At 33.6% G+C, this 18,704-nt stretch overlaps 2 protein-coding genes across 2 annotated transcripts; one reads left to right on the top strand and one right to left on the bottom strand.

The window, feature by feature from the left end:
- Positions 1 to 2,895: 2,895 nt before the first annotated feature.
- LOC110660479 (protease Do-like 9) lies at positions 2,896 to 8,584 on the top strand. The gene is made up of 9 exons (XM_021818812.2): positions 2,896 to 3,696; positions 4,480 to 4,679; positions 4,767 to 4,947; positions 6,440 to 6,631; positions 6,774 to 7,006; positions 7,576 to 7,677; positions 7,775 to 7,825; positions 7,906 to 8,010; positions 8,113 to 8,584. The coding sequence occupies exons 1-9, from the start codon at positions 3,138 to 3,140 to the stop codon at positions 8,221 to 8,223; spliced, it is 1,734 nt and encodes a 577-aa protein (XP_021674504.1). The 5' UTR covers positions 2,896 to 3,137; the 3' UTR covers positions 8,224 to 8,584.
- Positions 8,585 to 8,822: 238 nt separating this feature from the next.
- LOC110660480 (WAT1-related protein At4g15540) lies at positions 8,823 to 11,231 on the bottom strand. Its single transcript, XM_021818813.2, has 7 exons — positions 10,931 to 11,231; positions 10,759 to 10,821; positions 10,536 to 10,652; positions 9,993 to 10,221; positions 9,751 to 9,909; positions 9,494 to 9,645; positions 8,823 to 9,230 (listed from the first exon to the last, which is right to left on the bottom strand). The coding sequence occupies exons 1-7, from the start codon at positions 11,176 to 11,178 to the stop codon at positions 9,092 to 9,094; spliced, it is 1,107 nt and encodes a 368-aa protein (XP_021674505.2). The 5' UTR covers positions 11,179 to 11,231; the 3' UTR covers positions 8,823 to 9,091.
- Between the last annotated feature and the right edge of the window lie 7,473 nt (positions 11,232 to 18,704).

The following is an 18,704-nucleotide window of genomic DNA, read 5'->3' as shown; positions in this document are numbered from 1 at the left end:
TTATATTAATAAGAAAGTTTTATCTAAATTCAATTTATTGTGAACTTAAAATATAATTATGTGGGACTTATATATTTAATATGTGAATTCTATTATATACTTTATATCTTTGTATTCAAGAAAAATCGAGTTTAAATAAAAAAAATCTTATATTAACACCTTTATCTTATAAAAAGATTACGAGGAGCAATGAGATTTTGGAAGAATGCTTATGCTTTAATATTTGGGTTTGGAGTTCTGTAATGATTTTTAATGTTGTCTTCTTAATGGAAACACCAATTATAGTGCTAAGTTATACAGAACATTTTCAACTTGCATAATACGTCTTGGGTTACCTACCAAGCAAAGCATGCCCAGGGGCTTTCATAAGCCTGTCACAACTCTGGACTTTTCATCTGTTTATCTATTTATTTTTGGCATGGGTTAAAATCTGCATCAATTGTACATGAAACCTCAATGAAATTAATTATACACTTGCCTCTTGAATTATGAAGATACTTATTTTAGAGTGCTTTCAATAAAATAATTGAGTGAAGTTGGTGTAGAAGGCATCCAATGTCTTCTTGTTAGACCATTAATGATTCATGTTCTGCTCAAGGAGCTGATATGGGCTGGGCTTTTGGTTTTGTATGTAAAGCATTTTTGTAATTTTCTGGGGTTGGCCCTTTGTTCTTAGCCCTAATGTACTTGTTTTTCATTATTATTTTGTTAAGCATGAAATTGAAATAAAAGAAAATTTTTATCTTCTTTTTAAAGAAAGGAAAAACCTGGTGATTCTGTAGCACTTTCAAAATTATGCCTCCAAAAACATATTATTTATTTATTTTTCATTATAATTAAATAATATTATAAATTAATTGTTTTCTATATTTCAAAACAAATTATTTAAATATATTCATTATAAAAAAAAAAAAAAAACTTTGCAAATGATGTAAGGCTTGAGATTTTGTTTTCACCCCCTTTAGCAATGCAGTCTCTGCATTCTTGGGAAAGTAAGTGACTCTGGTCGAAAAAATGATGGAAAACAAAAGAAGCCCTTGCTCTGTTGACCAAGGCAGTCTTACTTCTCCCTCAACCAATGACATAAGGCTGATCTTTCTATATCCACAAAGGAGAGGAAAGAGAAGCTGATTGTAGCCCTGCAGCAATTTGTTTCACAGTCATATGGGAAGACAGATACTGCATCTGTCCTTCTAAAGGCAGTGGAATACATACAATTTCTTCATGAACAAGTTAAGGTGTTGAGTGCTCCACACCTCCAAAGTACACCAGCAGCTTAATTACATGAATGAGAGAAATACAGCCTGAGAACTAGAGGTCTATACCTTATTCCAATCTCTTGCACTATTGGAGTTGATCGCAACAATGGTGCAGATCTTTGGGCCCTTCACTTCTCTCAAATTTGATAAGGCCAATTAAAACTTCGAGTGACACAAATTATAGTTAAGCAAACTTGGAAGGCCATTTAAGAAGACTTGGAGGTGTAAATGGTAGCCAATTTATTTAGTGCACAACAAATTTTTGTTAGACAAAAGCAACTTCGTAACAGGAGTTCTGATGAGCACAAGGTGGACTTATATGTATGCAGTTCATCTCTGTCCTGATTTTGAGCCAGTTATGCAATCTAGGCATCTTACTATGGTATGTGTATCTCTCTTCTGATTCGGCAAAAAGTATATTTGTAAATCTCATTTGTTTAATGATCCTAACAAAGAAAATGTGCTAGAGTTCAACTGATTAAAAATGGGAAGAAGATCCCCGCTTTTGTTCCATTAAAATATACTGAGGAGAATGATGAGGTTTTGGTTCTTGGATATGGAAGTATGGGTCATGCCACCGCATATATTCCTGGAGTTCTAGCGTCTCTTTTCTGGCATTCTTCAAGGAGGAAAAGCCAAGGTCTTAGGTTTGCAATGGGCTGTGAATCTTCTACTACAGTTTATTGCTCTATCTTTCAAAGAATTGAAATGGTTATCAGTTTCTGGACCCCTGAAGAGAACCATATTCTGACCAAGGGGAGCTCTAAGAGAAAGTTAGTTAAAAGCCACTCCACATAAAAGAGAGGTATTATTAGGTGCACCCTGTGCACGTACACCTTCTCTCATAATTATGTGGGACCCACTCTCATTATAATATTTTTTAGTATTCTGGTTCTGATGTACCTAATAATTAGCCCATAAAAAAACACAGTGCCATGTCAGAATATGCCATTGTATTTGTAAACATCATCATATGTGTATTTCATTTATTTTTTTACTGTTTAATTTTATGTTCAAATATTATGTTTTTTAAAATTTAAGTGTCGATTAAGGCGCACAATAAATTAAAACTAATTAGTATAGATATCTAACTATATATTTGGCTAATAATAATTTTATTAATTAACTTATTGATATGTCCTTATTTAATATACATTAAAAAAATAAATTTTATTAATTTTATAAGATACAATTATAAAAAATTTAAATTTATATAAGTATGAGTTTAATAATTATTAAATTAAATATTTATATATAAATTTATTATATATATTTTAATTAATTTTATATAAATATCAATATAAATATTTGAGTTATTAAATTGATTCTTAAATGAAGTTAAATTTATATTAAATATATAAATTTTAATAATATAAATTATTTAATTTTTAATAATCCGTATAAAAATAAAAATAATTCTGTTTCTACGGAACGGAAGAAGCATTGAAAAGTTATTTAAATTTTTGTCTATTTATTATGAAAATCTTACTCTGAATATATTAAATTATTAATGATGATAGTACAATTTTGTTTTTTCAGAAGTTATTTTAAAATTATTTCAATGGCCGGATAATTTGGAAAAAAAAAAAAAGACCGGATAAAAAAGTTCAGATTTAATCTGCTTTTCTAAAAGGAAAAAAAAAAAAAATGCTAGTAATGTGAAAATGGGAAGTTGCCCAAGTAATGTTTTGAATTGCAGGGAAACAAAAGAGTAGTTTCCTTCCTCTTCTTCCTCTGCTACTCTTCTTTTTTATCCAAATTTCCGAACCCTAAATTGTTTTTTAATTAACTGGGAACGAAAAGGCGGAAATTCGTAACAAGACCATCAACGTTAACACAAACAACCAAAAACCCTAACAAAGCTCCAGCCATTCCTTCATGGGCAAAAGACGAGGACGCAAACCCAAAAACCCCACCCCCACCACCGCTACCACCACCAACATCGCTCATTCCCTAGATCCCACCACGGCAAATACCACCGATGACGACGTTTTCTCCGTCAACAACGTTGAAATCATCAATCCTACTACCCCTATCCCCACCAGCAACAATCACCACCACCATGTTAGCCAGCGCCGCCGCGGTCGTCCTAAGAAGCGCCCCAAACACTCCCTGGAAAAGCCCGAGAAGCCCCCGCCACCAGTGATCAATGGAGAGGCGGGGCCCGGTCTGCCTGTGGAGAGTGTGGCGAGGGTAGTGCCCGCGATGGATGCTGTGGTGAAAGTGTTCTGCGTGCACACGGAGCCAAATTTCTCACTTCCGTGGCAGAGAAAGAGGCAGTATAGTTCGAGTAGTAGTGGTTTTGTAATTGGAGGCAGGAGGGTTTTGACTAATGCTCATTCCGTGGAGCACTATACCCAGGTTAAGCTCAAGAAACGAGGCTCTGATACCAAGTATTTGGCTACGGTGCTCGCTATTGGGACTGAGTGCGATATTGGTAAGACAAAACATGTATTAGTTTTTAGTGTTATTCGACTGTTGATGTTTCTATCTCACCCTATGTACGTGTGCATATATAGTATGCTATACATTTGAGGAATGTAGCAACTTGACGTGATTGCTAGTGCCACTCATTTTTAGATATATTTGTGTATCGTCAATGCAAGGTTCAATCTGCATAAGAGTTTCTCTTCCATGTAGAAAATGTGTTAAGTTGTATGAATGTAGAATGAAACGGATGCAATGATTAAGAAACCTCAATGCAAGTTTATAGGAAGTGAAGAAATAGGATTTTAAATCTAAAGATGGGATGAACACCATTAGCAGTAAATATTTCCTGCATCGAGAGAATGTGAGTAACGAATTTAAACTAACTTTGAACTCTTGAAATGAGAAAGTCCAGAGGTTGAACTAGCAAGCTGAAGTGGATGCTGATGTAGTCTGCTAGATTTTATAACATTAAGGGCCTGTTTGACATTGTCGTTGAAACTGCTGTTGAGAAAATTACTTTTTTAAATATACTTATTAGAGAGTATTAAAAAATAATTTAAAATTAAATTCGATAAGTTTTAGTTATAAGAATATTAAAATAACAAAACAGTTTTTTTCAAACTTCTTTTTTCAACAGTATCTAAAATAGTGTTTTTATTCAGAAAAGCAGTTTGGACTCTTCAAACTCAATGCCAAATAAGCACTAAGTGTTGGTAATTGTGTTTTCCTATGTTGATGCAGATAATGAGAATATTTGTTTAATTAAGTTCTGGTTTGTGTGATTTTGCAGCTCTGCTGACAGTCAATGATGATGAGTTCTGGAAAGGAGTCTCACCTGTTGAATTTGGACAATTGCCTGCACTTCAAGATGCCGTGACCGTTGTGGGTTACCCAATTGGAGGAGACACAATTTCTGTGACAAGTGGTGTTGTGTCACGAATAGAGATCCTGTCTTATGTTCATGGGTCCACTGAGCTTTTGGGTTTGCAGGTTATATTATTACAATTCTAGCCTTCTCATCATGAATTCTGGTAAATCTAACTACTGCCTTTATGCACTGTAATTTTTTCTTTGCAGATAGATGCTGCTATAAACTCGGGAAATTCTGGTGGGCCTGCCTTTAATGACAAAGGACAATGTGTGGGCATTGCATTTCAGTCTCTTAAACATGAAGACGTTGAAAATATAGGGTATGTCATACCAACACCAGTCATCACCCATTTTATCCAAGATTATGAGAAGAAAGGAGCATATACAGGTAAGTTAGTTACAATCATACATTTTTGAACTTGTGTGGAGAATGGGAGAGCTATTAAGGGGAGGTACTGGCTTTTTTCATACTCAAATGGCTCTTGATTTTGCATTTTTTGGTACACTGTTTATGTATGTAAATACATAGTCTGTGCTAAAATTAATGGATCCATAGTCTTATGTATTATTCATCTTTTGGTACTTCCTACGTCAGTGTAGGGCTATCTTTTGTTTTCAAGTATCCATTTTTATGCTGGTTGGTACTTCTTAGTGCATTTGTAGTTTGAATCCTTACGATCAACTGAACTAAGCCTTAGTTTACGAGGATCCTTTGCCTCCATCCAGCTTTATTTAGGGCCTAGATTTTTATCAGCAATTTTGTTGCTATATTATCTCTTGCCACTTCAGTCCATGTCATTTAATCCCCCTTTCTCATATCTAAAGGCCAAATACATAAATCACCTCTTGAACTTTGGCTCAAAAGCCTGGTGGCCCCATGAACTTTCATTGTGACCTATTAGGTACATGTATTTCCAATTTTGCGTCAATTGGAAATGCTAAGCCAAACTCCACATTTTTCAAGGCTGATTCAACTATTCCTGCGTTGTTCAAGTGCAACTCCCATCCTCTAGAAATGAATTTACAAATAAAAACTGAGCCCATCCCTACTGTTCTTCAATTTTATCTCTAATCTAGCAAATGCTAAGCCAAACCCTGAAACCTACACCATCAAGCCGCCTTCACTGACCAAAACCAAACTATTTACATAAAACAATATTACCTGAAACAAAATGAACTGCTAATATTCAGCATAATATAAAAAATTACCTCGTCAACATTGTCAGCATTGGCGGCTTTGTCATCATCGGAACCAGCGGACCGAGCCATGGCTTCAAGCTTCTCCTTGTTGTTGATCTACTCATTGATTTACTCCTCGTTCAACGAGTTGGAGCCATTGGATAGCACCTTGTCAAAGGATGCCTGTTGCTTTGAGGGTTTTGCCAACAGTTTGCTTGCCTTTCCCTCAGGTTGAGGGTTCCATTGGAGAAAGGGAGAGAAAAGAGTTCAAATTGGAAGTGACTTCCAAATAAAATGGAGAGAGGGGGATTTGGTACTATAAGGATACTTTATATTTGGTATTTATATCACTTTAAAGATTTAAAAGGTTGTCATGTGTCAAGTTTCTTATACATCACCACTCACGCATCACACTCGAAAAATTTTCCCAGAAAACGCGCTTAATGCACGCAAAATTGGAAATACATGTACCTAATAGGTCATAGTGAAAGTTCAGAGTGCCATTGGGCTTTTGAGTCAAAGTTCAGGGGGAAATTTATGTATTTGACCCATAGATAGAAGAAGAGATCACGGTGATACTGTGTATGTGTAGTTTTTGTACATTTGTGGATACTACGAAATTGAAATACAAAATATCTGTTAACTGCATGACATGCTTTGTTCCTCTTGATTAAAATCAGTGGTCATCTGTTACATGCTAGGATTCCCATTTCTTGGGATTGAATGGCAGAAAATGGAAAATCCAGATTTGCGGATGGCTATGGGTATGAAGCCTGATCAGAAGGGTGTTCGTATCAGAAGAATTGACCCCACTGCTCCAGAATCTGAAGTTTTGAAGCCATCAGACATTATTCTCAGTTTTGATGGGGTAGATATTGCCAATGATGGGACAGGTATTTGTCCATTCCCTATCTTCGCATAAGACCCCTGAAACCTATTTGGGTACATGTGTATATAAATATGCTTATTAACTTAGGAATTCATACTGTATTGTTTGTGACACAGCACTTCATTCTTTTTCTTCTTGATTTTCAGTTCCCTTTCGGCATGGAGAGCGCATAGGTTTCAGCTACCTTGTCTCCCAAAAATATACTGGGGATAATGCAGCAATTAAGGTTCTCCGCAACTCTGAGATTCTAAACTTTGACATCAAACTTTCACCTCATCGAAGGCTCATTCCACCACATGTCAAAGGCAGACCTCCTTCATATTATATCATTGCAGGATTTGTGTTCTCAACGGTTTCTGTTCCTTATCTCCGTTCTGAGGTATGTAAGTTCACTTAACATTTTTTTGGTGTATGTGTTCATGTTTGTTTATTCTGGTGCTTTGATTTTGGCTACAATCTCTTTTAGTTCATAGAAGTTAGCTTGAAGGAGGCTGAAATACAATCTCCTTTAGTTGAGGTTCTCTGAAGTGGAAAACAATTCTTGTGCAAGCAGGCAGTTTTTTATGTTGATTATGTCTTGTTGAGCACTGTGCTGCTGTGTAATTTTTTTGCAATTGTTAGTGTTATGTACTAGAGACTAGGTCCATGAATTCCGTGCTTGTTACATTGTGTTGCTTGCTTGTGAAAATGCTCGTGGGGTTGAAGTGTGATAACATAATCCTGTATGATCTTATTTTTAGCAAGGGAAATTGGATTCCAGATTCTTTTTGTTGCGCAGGTGACAGAAATGCTCAATATATTTGTTATCTGCTTTCATTTTTCCTCAATGGAAGATCTGAAGATGGCAATCTTTTTACTTTTTGCCATTTGCAGCTTAGCTTTATGTCAGAATTTTTTACAACCAAAGTGTTGCCTTATATTGTTTGTCCTTTTTGCATATTTGTCCAGTATGGCAAGGATTATGAATATGAAGCACCTGTGAAGCTTTTGGACAAACTTTTGCATTCAATGCCACAATCTCCTGAAGAGCAACTTGTTGTGGTGTCTCAGGTTTACTCTTTCTCCCTCTTTTATTCTCTCATCTATGTGGTATTTTTGCTTTGGCAAAATCCTGCTAACATATCATTCACTGGCAACTTTCTGGAAGGTGCTTGTGGCTGATATTAACATCGGTTATGAGGACATTGTTAACACTCAGGTGAGAAGTCCAGTCTATAGTATTTGATTTGTTTTAATCCATCTGGTATTGAATGTCTTCTATTGCATGTGCCTTTGCAGGTTCTTGCTTTCAATGGCAAGCCTGTGAAGAATCTGAAGAGCTTGGCCAACATGGTAGAGAGCTGTGATGATGAATTTTTGAAATTTGAATTGGAATATGAGCAGGTCCTCCCTCTCCCTCTCCCTCTCCTATGCGTGCGTGCTTGCTAGTGTTCTTGGGTGTGTTAATGGCCCTGATGTTTTCAAATTTTTGTTTTACGTGTGCAGATAGTGGCTCTCCAGACAAAGACTGCCAAGGCGGCTACTGTAGATATTCTTACTACGCATTGCATACCTTCAGCAATGTCAGATGATCTTAGGCCTTTAATTGTGTCCTAGTATAGGTACATTGCTATGATCTTGTAGCCTTGTTACCACCACATATTCTGCCATGAACATTAGGAGGAAGAAAATTTTGTAGATTCCTTGAGGGTGGACGGTGGACTTTGGAGGTTTATGTATCATTTGTAATATCTGATGCACCTTCCCTAGATGGTGTTAGGTGTTGACCATTTTCTTTGAGAAGTGTGGCGGAGTTCATTGGGATCTCAATAGCGAGGGAAAGCTCTCCAGGAACATTAGTAATGGTGATTCTTTTCCTCCAGTTTTCACAGAGAAACTTTTGAGAACTGGGTTGGCATTTGGTCATTTGTAGCTTTTTCATTGAATAGAAAATTAATACAACCTCGTTAATACCGAATTTCTAGCTTGTTGGAGACTCTCTAACTGTGAATTTCTGGTTCATAACTTCTTGATTTCACTGAGGCCCACTGAAGGAGTGCCAATGCTACCTTGGTGAATCATTTTGACACTGAAATTTACCTTTGGAGGCATCAGCAAAAATTGCAACGTGAAGGCAGAAGTGAAATTCAATGCGGTGAGGGTTTGTCGAAACTCAAAATCAATCTTATGCCAAATATTCATTCGTGGGAAAGATGAACCAAGAAGCGTGTAATGGGCTGATCTTATTTTCATCTTCGTCAACTTACTGAATAAGGATAACATACGCTTATCGAAGTGCTTAATCAGGATATCAACTGATGTCAAAGTTTTGGCAGGCAAAATGGTTTTCGTAGGGCAATCCTAAATTAAAGTCACGAGTTCTGCCCACAAACAGAAAACCAATTTTCTCGCTTTATATTTTGACATAGGCCAAACAATATTATTATCTTGATGCATCCCTGCTAATACTATGAATTGCATTAGTTTACACATTCGTCCGACTCCCCAAGAGAGGGGTACTCTGCTGTTCACTAATTTCTTTCGCTTCAATTTGTTCTTCTTCCTTGGATTGTGCCCACATTACTCCATAGAAACCCGCAACGATTATGATCGCCCCTATAATGCTGCACAAGAACATGATTTAATTAGATTCACTTGAATGCATCTCAAATATTAAATGACTTCTGAAATCAAATTTTTAGTAGCTTTGGCAGTGATTTTGCTAGTTTTCAAACATGAAGAGAGGACAAGCACACTTGGTTTTTTTCCCAGTAGCTATAGATCAACGCCATCCAAGCACCCATATGACACTACCGTTAACCAAAACTCGAGTAATTTTGATGGATGAATGAATATGGGAAATTCAGACTGCAACGGAGAATATTACCTTCCAACATGAAGTGTATCGCCCAGAAAGATGACACTCAAAAAGGCAGCAATGGCTATCCCTAAGGGTTTGAACATGGCCACAAAAACAGGCCCTTTCTTATGTATGCACCATGTTGCTACACTGTATGTCACCACATTTCCAAACACAGCCTAAAAGAGGAAACATTAATGCTGAATGTGATTAGATGTTCTACTCAGGGAAAGACTGTTAAAAGGAACTTGCTTTGAACATTTCTTGTATGCTTAGTTGCTTACTGAGTAGATGACAGATACGAGCTCAATATCAGGCTTCAGTTTCCAAGCATTTGGGTTCTTCTCTGCAATCAAGGCAACTATTGCACATTGTATAGTTCCAAATAGGCAATAGAAGGAGACTATGGTCATCTCTGAAGGGTACCCTCTCAGAATTGCTGCCTTGAAATGCAAGTACAATCAGTTATATTGGTACAATGCTTACATATAAATCATAACAAATGTCTATCAAAATATCATATTACCTGAAAAATAGTAAATACTGACAGAGATAAACTAGCAGTTGCAAAGAATAATCCACCTATGACCCAGGAATTTTTTGCTGTCAATACAGGTTCCGGATGTGATGGCAAGGTTGTGACACCTATTGGAGGACCTTCGTAAAAGATTATAATCATTGCTCCTGAAATTGATACTAGTGTGCCCAAAATTTTGATCTGGCTTCTTGAGCTTCTCAAATCTAACTTCTCCATCCTAAAATTGGGGGCCAAAAAAGCGTATCAGAGACATATTTACTTCCCTTTTAGAGCTTATGTTACAAGTTCATTGTCCAAAATTCAACATGAGATAACAACCCATATCGATTTTGCATTTCAGGCAAAGGGAAACTAGTCTTTTAGAACTGAATATTGTTATATGTTTCAGTATGCATTATATATTTTCTAATGAATTGAAAAACTATAAATAATTTTGCAATACTTAATGGATTAAAGAGTGGACATTTCTCATTTCTTCTTATTTTCCACAGTCTGCAGTGTGAGAAAAGGGGAAAATGGAAAAGAAAGAACCTGAACATAACTGCAAGCAAGAAGGTAAAGGCAGGGAATAATTGGCCTATAGCAGAAGCAAGGGTAGGAGAACTGTAGTTTACACCAGTGAACACACAATTCTGCATCATGGTAATTCTACAAAACCCCAAACAAGTATCAAAGTTAAATTTCCTCCAACAAGAGGGAAACCAAACACACTTCTAAAATCAACAAAAAGAAGCTCCTCGATTAAATTACACACCCAACAAGGCTGAGGAGGAAGAATTTGCAGAGGAGGGAGTAGGTAAGTGGTGGTCTCTTTGTCCTACATACAAAAGGTAAAGAAAGGTAAAGAAGTCAAAATTAATAATCAAAGAAGAAAGAAAAAAGGAAAAAGAAAGATGGGTTTTGCTACTGGTGCTGTTCTTAATAACCTGTTGAAGAAGAAAGAAAAAAGGAACATCATGACAGTGGCAAGAGCATTTGAGTAGACAACAAAAACAAAGTGGCTCATTCCCTTGGACATGGCTGCTTTGCTTATTGTGGTCAAGCCCGTATCAACGCATTCCAGCATTACCAGGGCTGCAAACGGCAGCAATCTCAACAAGCAGGACTTGACACCCATCTCTCTGCCTCTCCCGGATGCTGAGAAATGAGGGGACCTGGATGGAGTCATAGCCATATAAAGGAAGATAATGATTGATGGTTTCTTATTTGTGCAGCGAAGTAGAAAGTCAGTAGAGTGCTCATGTACATACGATATATACGACGATTAACTATGTTGGAGACGGAAGAAATTTTTATGCCCCTTTTTACCATTTCATCCCTAAATGCCCGCATGTATATAAATAAATATTTGTATTCAAAACATTTGCAATTCTATTTTATAATAATATAAAATATTATACTTACATCACACAAATTAACTTATTATTTATCAATAATTATTAAACTCATTTAATTAATTCAATTAAAACCAACAAATATTAATAATATAACATTTATTTATTATAATATATTAAATAAAATATAATTTAATAATAAAAATGTTTAATTGCATAATTTAGTTATAAAAAATATAATAGTAATATTGGTTAAAATAAGTAAATTAAATAACTTTTTTCGAATAACATGGTAATAGTTTTAGTACATTAAAGTAATTCATATGCACATTATTATAATTAAAATAATTTTTAATTATTATAAAATAAAATAAATATATTGTAAATTACATAAAGTAAATTTAATTATTTGTTACTTAAAAAATACTCTAAATAGATATTATGAAAAAAGTTTATAGATATTATTTTTTAAATATTATTATTACTATTATTATTATTATTATTATTATTATTATTAAAAAATAATCATGCCAATCAAAAGTTTACTCTTTTAAAGTAGTGTTTATAAGAAGGAATATATATATATATATATATATATATATATATATAAAAAATATTGCTAAAATAAATCAATAATTTGTTATTTATTATACTTCCCTTGTAATGAGATAAAAGTGTGATATTCATTGACATAATATTGGTGTATGAAGTAAAATTCATTTCATCATGATATAAGGTCATCTTAAATTTGGCTTAACAATGGTACTAATAATTAATGTAAATTTAATAATTAAATAATCAAATAATTAAAAAAAAGAATAACATAGTAGTAAAAAAATAATTTGAATTTCTATGCAAATTTTGAAGGGAACTCAAGCATTCCTTTTAGTTTAGAAGATTTTTAACTAATTAAAAAAATGTAGTATGTTAAAAGAGTTCAAGATATATCGTATTAAAATTAAAAAATATTTATTTATAATAATAAAATTAAAAAAATTAAAAAAATTAAAATATTTGAGCAAAATAAATTACACTTTATTACAAATAAAAATGTTTATATATGTAACACCCCAAAATTTCAAATTTTATTATTATTTTATGATTGGTATTTTAATTTTATTTAAATTTTAGGAATTTTTTTGAGATTTTTCAGATTTTAAAAATCGGGTTCGATTTTCCGAAAATATAAACTTTGATGATTTTTAAAAATTTATTTAAAGACCACGTGGCAAAACTAAAAATATATTTGGAGTCTACGTATTTTTCTGAGTTTTCTGGAATTTTTTCGAAATTTTTGGACCTCGTTTTCGGTCCCAAGGCAGAGTAAAAATTTAAAATTTTGTATCCTAAATCAGACCGACCGAATCGAACCGGACCGAATCGGATCGGTCGAATTGGACCGGCCTTTTCTTTTTCTTCCTTCTTCCTCCCGCGCGCGTCGACCTCTCTCCCTTCTCTCTCTCTCTCTCCTCTCCTCCTCCTCCACGGCCTCACCTCGGCCTCCCCACGGCCGGCCACGCTGAACGCCGGAAAACGGCCTCTGAAGGGACGCGTAGCGCGCTCGCGACGTTTCAACTTCCCGGCCAAAATCCGGCCGATCCGGCCACCAATTGGACCGGGTCTTGTGTCTAAAATCATCTACTCGACGAGAGCGTTCCATAGACACTAAGAACACCAAAATCCATCGAGCGGTTTGTCCAATTTTTGTCCGGGAAGTTTTAGCCCATTTTGACTTTCTGGTTAGATTTCTCACAAACCGTGAATCCCATGAGAAAACCGAGAGTACCAGTGCGCTCCACTCGTCGAGAGCTTCGCGGCGACATAAATTTCAAATTTTTCCGACACCGTTTTTCGGTGGGTCCCACGGAACTTCGCAGTGTCTTTTTGAGCATTAAATGAGCTTAGAAAATTCTGAAAAATTTATGTACTAACCACCGTGTTGTGGGCTTCGTGTAGGTATCCTCAATTCGCGGGAATTCTACAGTTGACCGGGTCTGTAAATTTCGGGCCAGACAGACTCGTTACCGGAAAAGTCTCCGAATTGGACCAAGGTTTTGGCTACCCCCACATTGTCAGATGTCCCGAGCGCGTCCCCGAAGTCGGAATCGGCAAAGGTAAACCCGAACCTTGCTTTTTCGTAATTTTCTAGTGCTTAAATAGGATTAAAAATTCATAAAATATTCGTGGTAGCTCAGAAAATTATGATTCTTTTTGCAATAGCCTAGTAATATTGCTAAGGACCGCAGGGCAAAGTTTTAGAATTTTTAGAGCTTGTTTGGGTAGTTTTTACAAAAATGATCAATTATAAGGACTAAATTAAAATTTTACATATTGTGATGGATGACTGATTTGATGGGCCTAGGAGGGGCTGTGGGATGTGATTGAGTTGTGGATATATGGATTGTGAATATAGAAGTGTGTTTTGAGCCCTTTTGCAAATTGGGTAGGTCCTAGGTATAGGGGAGACTCTGCCGGATTTTCGGCACGACTTAGGACGTATTTGGTCTTTTCTTGATTGTATTGAGTCATTTATATTAAAAATTGTAATGTAATTGTCAGGTGAGCCGGGACAGCCTTCTTCCTCCGCCCAGCCGCCACAGTGACCGTTGTCAAGTCTGTGAGTAAAATATTAATTTTAATTGTAATTTCACTATTATTATATGTTCAAGTATGCCCATGCATCACTTATATGCATATATTTATGTAGTTAAACTCTAGGCACGATTTATGTTGCATTGATAACTGTTAAAGTGCCATGGATGTTGTTGTGGTAATTTGGAGCAGTGTGCGTGCGTTGGCGTGCGTGTGATGTGGTGTGGACTATGGATAGGACGAGTAGTCACGGCTTGAGTTCTTCGCTGGGACCCGATCCTTCGAGGGGTAGTCACGGCTTGAGTTCTTCGCTGGGACCCTCGATTTGGTTTATTAAGCGAAAGTCCGGCTTGAGTTCTTCACGCACTGTGTTGGATTTAAGAGAGTCAGATAGGGATCAGCTCCCATATATTATGATTGATACTACAGGGTGTGTGAGTGCTCCAAATTACCTTTTTGAAGTTATGATGTGAAAATGTTGTTGATGTTGCATTTCACTCTACAGGGTGTATTAGTTTTAGATAGTTATAGAGATTATGATTAAAATTGATATTTTACTCTCTGAGTCGAATGCTCACTCCTGTTCAATATTTTTTTCAGGCCACAGGAGGATATTTTTGAGATTAATCTGCTTTCTTCCTCGCAGGTCGATTATTAATGTTTGTATAAACTTGTTAAATCTTAGAATTTCCGCATGTGTTAGAAATGTTTATTTGATTTGGGTCTGTAAACTAAATTATTATTTTGGACCTGTAAACTTATATTCTATGCATGTTGATGGATTGGATGAGGGAGCTGAGCCCCCATTTATTTTTATGTTGATGAGTATGTGGAGGGTGAGCTGAGCTCCCCAATTGAGTATTTACTGTGTTTACAGGTCGGGTGAGTCGTAAACTCCTCGTTGGTAGGTCCATTTTATGGCCGGACTCTGTCCGGTTGATTTCTTGATATTGGGCCCAAATGGGCCTAAGAGTTGGGTTAAGTGAATAGTTAGGCTTACTACGGGCCTCGGGGGCTTTAGGCTGGCTCAGGTCCTAGTGCCGGTCCGGCCCATAGGTTGGGTTGTGACAATATATATATATATATATATATATATATATATATATATATATATATATATATATATATATATGGAGAGAGAAAGAGAGGCAGACAAGGTGAAGGCCTTGGCCCTCCCAAAATTTTTTAATTTTTTAATTGATATATTAAGCAACACCTTAAAAAATAAAGTTTTCATAATTTTTATTTAAAATGTTAAAAATTTTAATTGTAATGATTATTTTATGAATGTCTCTAAATGTTTTCTTCCAGAATTGAGAATATTAATTTTACCATCAATTGTAAAAATAAATATAATATTAAAGTTAAAAATCTAATTTTATGACATAAAATTTGTATTTATTTATTTTATTATTATAAAGTCAAAATTTTTAGTTATTTTTATTATAATAATTATATTTTTTTTATTTTAAAACACTAATTAACGACCATTACAAGATAGGCCTTAGCCATTAATTTTGCTTTACTAATTGCTAAATGCTTGAACATTATCATTTAGATAAAAAGTATTTGTTGTCTGTACAGGATAATGTTGAGCTTAAGCTCACTAAAGAAAGGGACTAATTTAAAAATGTCTCAATCACACATTTAAACTTTTAAAACCTAAATTTAATTTTTTTTAATGAAATTTTAACTCTTTAATAAAATTTTATTACAAAGTTCACATTTTCAATGCAATGTTTCACTTAATTTTTTAAACAATAAGTTTAATGATCATATGATAGAATCGATTATCCTTATTCAATTTCAGACACAAAAGCAATGTATGCATCATTCAAAATTGATGATATTTACTAATTAAAAATAAATTTCACTTTAATTACTTGTCATTGTATCTTTAAAATATATATATATATATATATATTAAAAAATTTACTATAAATTCACTTATAAATGATTTTTATGATATAAAAAATACACTCTTTTCTAATATGTTATATATAATAGTGACAATAAATTGATATGTATATATAAAGAGAGCAGGATGAGAATGTAATTTAATTGTTTAAAAAATAAAATTCAAAATAAATAAAAAAATTAAATTATTATTTAATCTTTAAAATTTAGCAATTTAATTTTATATTTTTAAAAAACTAAATTAATTAACTATTAACATTTGATACGGTTAATATTTTAATTCATTTTCACTTTTTAAACATTTTCTAAGTCAAATCAGTAAAATAAAAAATTTGAAATTTTAAAGAGTTTATAAATATTTAAAAATTTATTTTTTAATATTCAACTAAAGAAAATTTTCAAATATATTTTTTTTCAATATGCTTTTTTTTTCTATAAAAACATTTCATGGAAAAATATATTTATTTATTTAAATTGTCACGACCCAAAATTTTGTGTCGTGACCAACACAGAATTTAAGTATTCTTAAATCATGCAAGTCTTATCAGTATATCTTGAATAAATATAGTCACTTACTAATTCCAAAAAAATAGATAAAATCCAAATAAACAAAATACTAAATAAATATCATGAATATCCCATAAGTAAACTGCAGAATCTCTACAGATTTTAAATAAAAACTTAAACTGGTCAATAAACTAAAAAAATTATTAACCCGAGAAAACATGAATTCGGGCATACCATGAGAACAAATCAAAGATTTTCTCTCTCCATAAAATGGACTGAATATTTGGATCAGCTGCAGAATTCTACTGATCTGAAACAGATAACATACAGAGAAAACGTGGTTTGAGCTAATGCTCAGTGAATGATAATTATAGCACACAACGGAACGGGAACATGCAGACACTTGATTAATTTCACAATAAATTTTCTATTCAATAAAATCATGCTTATGCTATCAAAATCATTAATAAAATAATGTCATAAAACATATATATAAAAGAAATTCATTCAATAAAATTTTATGGTACAGTACACTAGGGTGATGATATCCCACATCACCAAAGGCCAGATGGTAAGCGTACTACCTGATATTAGATACATTCCTCCTTCTTCATAGATATCAATGCATATGATACTAATGCAAACCATAAAGTGCAATGATGCATGACTCAACAATGCAACCTAATACAGTGATAGTCCACACGGCGGGACCAGATAGCAGATACAGATACTGGGCATAGGTACCAATTCAAAACAGAAAATCAAATTGTACAAATCAATCAAAATCCACGAAAAATTTCAGATAGCAAATAATAACTGATAGTGTAATTCCAACAGTTTATTTTAATAATTTCAGAGAATAAATAAGATCAAATCAATCTCAAATAAATTCAGTGTAACACATTGATTAATTTTATATTCAGATATCAATCAATATAAAGACATTAAAGACCTGTTCCCGGGATCCTAATAGCTTTAATGTAAAGATAATTGACAAAATTAATTATTTAATCAAAATCGAAATAAAATTCAAAAATAAAATAAAATTTTAGATTTCACATGTAAAATAATTGTTAAAATACTGATTTAAAATTTCATTTAATAACAATTTTAATACTAAAGAATTTTAAAAGGGACTAAAACAGTGTCATGTACTATAATTACTACTCACCTGAAACATCAAAGACAATAGTTATATTCAATAAAAGAGAGACAATTTCAGCTGACAAATTAAATATTCGAATCTCCTTGAAAATAGAATCCAAGGTGATGAATAGAGAAGTAAGAATTTATGGATTCTCTGTGCATATCAGATTATAAATCGTAAATTTATATATATATACACACACATATAACAATAATAAAAGATGATGAAAATACATGTTGAGAGTATTTGATAGAAAAAGGAGATGATAAACAGGCTTTGAGAGCAAAGTTTAGTAGAAAGAGTTGATTAGGGTATATATATTTCAAGAGTTCTATTAGGTATAGAATGGAATAAGAGTTATTATTGAACTGGGTTGTTCAGATTATAGATATATATATATATATATATATATATATATATATATATATATATATATATATATATATATATATATATATATATATATATACATAGGTTATCTAATAAAATATTTCTCTTTTTTTTTTAGATAAATATATTAAATTATTATTAGCTAATTAAAATAAATAAATAGATAAAATATTGGGTTTCCACATACTTTTCCCCTTAAAAGAAATTCGGTTCCCGAATTTAAACAGACAAAATTCTAACCTGAAGAATCAAATAAGTGAGTATATTTAGCTCGCATTTCAGATTTTACCTCATATGTGGCCTCATTACTTGAGTGATTATGCCACAAGATTTTGACCAAAGCCACTTCCTTAGACCGGAGTTTCCTAATTTGTCGATCTAAAATATTTACTGGTTGCTCTTCATATGACATATCATCCCTAAATTGTATGGTCTGAGGTTGCAAAAAAATGAGATGGATCTGGTACATACTTCCTAAGCATAGAAATATGGAAAACTGGATGTACATGTGCAAAACCAGGTAGAAGGGTTAAACGGTAAGCAACTGCTCTAATTCTCTCCAAAATTTCAAATGGACCAATAAAATGAGGACTAAGCTTCCCTTTTTTCCCAAACCTCATGATTCCTTTCATAGGAGAAACTCTCAGAAATACATGATCACCAACAATAAACTCTACATCTTTACGCTAGGGTTAGCATAACTTCTCTGTCGATTCTGAGCAGTCAAAAGTCTATTACGAATCAACCGAACCTTCTCTGAAGTTAACTGTATCAACTCTGGTCTAGTAAGTCTTCTTTCTCCAACTTCATCCC

This window comes from Hevea brasiliensis, chromosome 17 (genome assembly GCF_030052815.1).
Source record: "Hevea brasiliensis isolate MT/VB/25A 57/8 chromosome 17, ASM3005281v1, whole genome shotgun sequence".
In the NCBI taxonomy this organism is placed as follows: Eukaryota; Viridiplantae; Streptophyta; class Magnoliopsida; order Malpighiales; family Euphorbiaceae; genus Hevea; species Hevea brasiliensis.
The sequence above is the reverse complement of the archived record's forward strand: the minus strand, read 5'-3'. Positions and strand labels throughout refer to the sequence as shown.